The 4,351-nt window shown below is 45.2% G+C and overlaps 1 protein-coding gene across 1 annotated transcript; it reads left to right on the forward strand.

Moving 5' to 3' along the window:
• Window positions 1-3,034: 3,034 nt before the first annotated feature.
• On the forward strand, window positions 3,035-4,086 carry PAAG_08587 (GPR1/FUN34/yaaH family protein; the record flags this gene model as incomplete). Its single annotated transcript, XM_015846557.1, has 3 exons — window positions 3,035-3,414; window positions 3,494-3,662; window positions 3,766-4,086. The coding sequence occupies 3 exons, from the start codon at window positions 3,035-3,037 to the stop codon at window positions 4,084-4,086; spliced, it is 870 nt and encodes a 289-aa protein (XP_015701354.1).
• Between the last annotated feature and the right edge of the window lie 265 nt (window positions 4,087-4,351).

Below are 4,351 nucleotides of genomic sequence, written 5' to 3' on the forward strand. Positions count from 1 at the left end.
CGCGACATGGCGTGACATTTTCCATTTAAGATTCAAAAAGAGGCAATTTGCGAGGACGCTCTGATGGATCGCTATGGAGGCAAATGAGCTGATTTGTGCAACGCTGGCCTGTTTGAAATTTGATGAAGTCCCAAAGGTCCCTCTTTATTTTATAAAAAACGTAACGTTGTTGCTTGACACTTTCCCCCGGGATAAGGTGTAAAGCATTGGGAGATACGGGATTGCAGAGCGCTGTACTGTGCAAAAGAGAAATTCTGGGGAATTCATGAATGGTTTTCATTCACCTCGCTTGATCATACAATACGTATTTCCCATTCCGGGAAACAATATGTTCTTAATCTTTTCAACGTTGCAACAGACGGCAGTTGGGGGAAGTATGAAACAGCTTTTGCTCACCCTCCATTTCGTTTTGGCAATGAGAGAGACCTATGTGCTCGTAAAAGCCCTGAGAGAACTCCCTAACCGTAAGAAGATTTTCTACTTTATCTTGGATAGTGTTGCAGGGAAGGGAGTGGAGTATATATAAGGATGTTAAAATAACAATCAAATAACGTCACTTAGATACCTAGGCACTTTGTTTTGAAATGATATTTTGTGGTAATTATCCCAATTGTTCTTGCTTTGTTTTTTTTTTTTTTTTTTTTTTTTTTTGCGCTCTTGGCAAAGTAACTAGTGCATGAAGAACCGAAGCCAGGGCTATCCGGATAGGGGTGTGTTTCCAACGATGGGTAAGATGAACTAATATTGGGGTTGGTTACTTTTTGTTCATAAGGTTCATAGATAACCCCCACTACCAAAGTGAACTGCTGATTCTTATAGGCTCGAATAGCTCCGTCCACCCGCGGAGGGCAAAAGCCGACCCAAAAGGGGTGCTAGCATTTAGTTGAATGTCCACTGTGTTCTGCGGCGTTGTCGGTTTCGGAAAAAATCAAGATTCGGGCATAGCCGCTTGTCATAATAGCTACAGCCAGCAAAACGTGACTAGATTGTTAGTTAACAACGGAGTAGCTTCACATGCTTGTTCATGTTCATGACAAGCTCCCGCGGAATTTCAACTTCTGAAGCGGAGCGCAGAAGATTCAGAACGGAGTAGGCTTCAGAAGCATTTGCTACTTTCTCTACCTAGTTATGTACCCAAGTAACTGATTTCAAAGGCACTCAATCGAGTTGGCGTGCCATCTACCGCGATATCAGCCTTAGGATATTTAATCCGGCACCATTTGGGAGGCATGAAAGATCACATACGTGAAAATGGGCCCTTTCAAATCGTAAATGTTTCTTGAAATGATACGATTAATTTTCAGTTTTCAGTTTTCAATTTGGGGATTTTGTCCAACCCGCCCAGCCTCAGAAGAATAGAGTTCATACACTCTAGGGTTCAGGTTCTATTTGTTTTTACTTTTGTGTGGAAGAATGGTATTGTTGAATCCAACCTGATGGGTAAGGATACCTACCGACAGAGGCCATATCCCAATAGAAATTGCAACGGGTAATTGCTTGCGCACATCCCTTTTTAATATGTACGGAGTGGTTACTGCATAGAATAACTAACCAACCAAGCGAGATATCGTCATACGGTGACTGCCGTGTCGGGAGGTACTGCCCACATAAATAATCCATACAACAACCCATACGACTGTCGACAGATGTGAATATAAGTCGGGATCTTTTTAGGTTTGATACTCATGAGAACCTTTTTCTTTCTTCTGCTGCTGCTGCTGCAATGGTTGGCAACTGGCTTTCTCCATATGAGGTTGATAGTTCAACAATTTTATCCAGATCTTTTGATGACCCTTCGCCTCCAAACAGAAATTTAATTTTTCGCCTCTTCTTTCTATTTTTGCTTTCCATCATACCTCCACTTTAAGACACCCTTTCGCGTGGTTGGCGTACAAAGGTATGTTTCTTGATACCTAAAAAGAGAGGTGATATACACTCACGAAACTAATACCCGTCCGTATCCTGGGAATACAGGTTGACATCTAGTGGCATCAAATCGTATTCCCTTTGCCCTCCCCGCCGTAAATTACCACCAATATGCTTGAATTGCGGAATACCACATGCCGACGCAAGGAATTGAGTGGGGCCACCTCTCCTCCCTGCAAGCCGAAACATGGAGCTCTCGCAAGGCCCGGTTCAAGGCCGCTTCCCGAATCTCCTTCATTAGTCCAATGCCATTGCGCACCTTAATTAATTCTCTTTCCTGGGATTCACGCCATCGATCGAAAGTCTGGGCGCATCTGACCAACGGGCTTTGAGTTAGCTCCCATTTTTTCTTGCCCTTTCTCTCCAACCCACGTCTTCCATCTCTTACCAACAAAATGTAGCTATACGCCCCTGTTGTATCGACAATTCTACTCTTCATCTCAGCTCCTTTCCTCCCGCCTCTTTCATAGTGTTCTCGTTGTTGTAAACTGCGGGTTCAACTGCCCCAGTAAATTCGTTTCCCTTGGGCGAGCCCAGCCTGGATTGCCGCAGACCAGAACCAAGAATCCGCTTGTCCGACCTCCTACTGTGGTATGTGATCAGCCTTCATCTGATAGTTTTATTTCCCCCTTCCCTAGGTTCCTCCTCGTCCCTTTGTTGTTTCACGCTTTGTCTTTCACACATACCTCTGCCTTCCCCACTCCTTTTGCTACTTCCTTGTTTTCCCTCTTTAATTTATTATTATTATTATTATTATTTTTTTTTTTTTTTTGGTGGGGGCCGATACTGCCTTCTCTTTTTTCTCCGGGCTGGGTTTAAATACCTCCATCGTTTTCCTGTTCATCTCTCCCTTATCAGATCTGAGCAGGTAAGCGTTTCCTCCAGGTGTGTATGCATCACGAGGATATCGGAATATCTAAATACCCAATTTCTCCTTCAACTTACATCGATTGTCTTGCTCCTCTGTTTACTCCACTGTACCTTTGTTCCGTTATTCAGTTATACTTGTGATACACATGTATGAACTGGACTGACTCCCCTCCTCTCCTTTCGGGTTATACAGCGTCAGGCCCAATTTCTTTGCTGATACGCAATCTCTCCAGGAGTAATGAGCGAACCAACTGACAAAGATTTCGCTGACAACGGCAATGTCTCATCCACCGGCACAGAACCTGGCCGAATTATGACCCACGAGGAGCGCGAAGTGGCCCAGGCCGCTGCTCGCTTTGGCTATGGTCCTCTCGCCCAGGTCTCAACCACCGCTGAGCGTCTCCCGGCCTTTGGTGGCGAATTCCAGCCCGGTCTCTATCGTTCTGTCGAACAACGCAAGTTCGCCAATCCTGCCCCCATGGGCTTGGCTTCTTTCGCTCTCACAACATTCCTCCTCAGCTTGATCAATCTGCAGACGCGGGGGGTAACAACGCCAAACATTGTGGTTGCTTCTGCATACGGATATGGCGGTTTGGTTCAATTACTGGCTGGGATGTGGTAAGTGGGCAACTTAAAATAACCTCCCAAGGCAGTTCCCGTTTTTCTTGCAGTGACTGACAGTTTAATGGCGTTGTAGGGAGATGGCAGTTGGCAATACTTTCGGTGCCACTGCGCTTTCATCATATGGTGGCTTTTGGATCACCTATGGAATCATGTTCACCCCTGGTGGATTCGAAATCGTCAAGGAAATGACGGAGAAGAACGGAGTCGCTGGTCTCCAGACTGCAGTGGGATTGTGGCTTTTTGTGAGCAAACCCGAGCTCCCTTTCTCTTCGTTTTCTGTCTCGTTTCTTCAAAGTTGTGTTCCAAGTTGTGACTTTAGGCTTATCTGTCATCCATCTGTTTTAGGGTTGGTGGATATTTACTACAATCCTCCTGCTTTGCACGCTTAAGTCAACGGTCGTATTCTTCCTCCTCTTCCTTACTGTCGACCTTGCCTTTTTAATGCTTGCACTCGGCCACATTTTCCTGGGATCTGAGTCTTTGCCTAACACTACTCTTGTCAAAGCTGGCGGTGGATTCGGAGTTATTGCATCGTTCCTGGCGTGGTACAGTGCCCTGGCGGGTCTTGCTGATACCAGCAACAGCTTCTTCATCATTCCGGTTGCGCATTTCCCGTGGTCGGCTAAAGCATTAGAGCGCCGGAAGATCAATCACGAAGCCGTCTAGAAGGGAGCGAAGTTAAGTAAGATATATATATTTGGATACTCTGATCCACATTGTTGCATATATTATTTGTTCTCTGTGCAACTGTCTTTCGTGGTCGTAAGCGTAGTCGAATACGAACAAAAGAAGGGTGAGGTTGGTGATTGTTCAGAGAAAGTTTGAGCTAATTAACTAGTTACTGCCACCACGCGCGAAGCCACACAACCGAATTTATCATCTTTCAATTCGTCGACGACAATTCAGAATTCCTTCTCATCATCATTTCAAT

The sequence above is a fragment of the Paracoccidioides lutzii genome (assembly GCF_000150705.2).
Source record: "Paracoccidioides lutzii Pb01 unplaced genomic scaffold supercont2.40, whole genome shotgun sequence".
Taxonomy (NCBI): domain Eukaryota; kingdom Fungi; phylum Ascomycota; class Eurotiomycetes; order Onygenales; family Ajellomycetaceae; genus Paracoccidioides; species Paracoccidioides lutzii.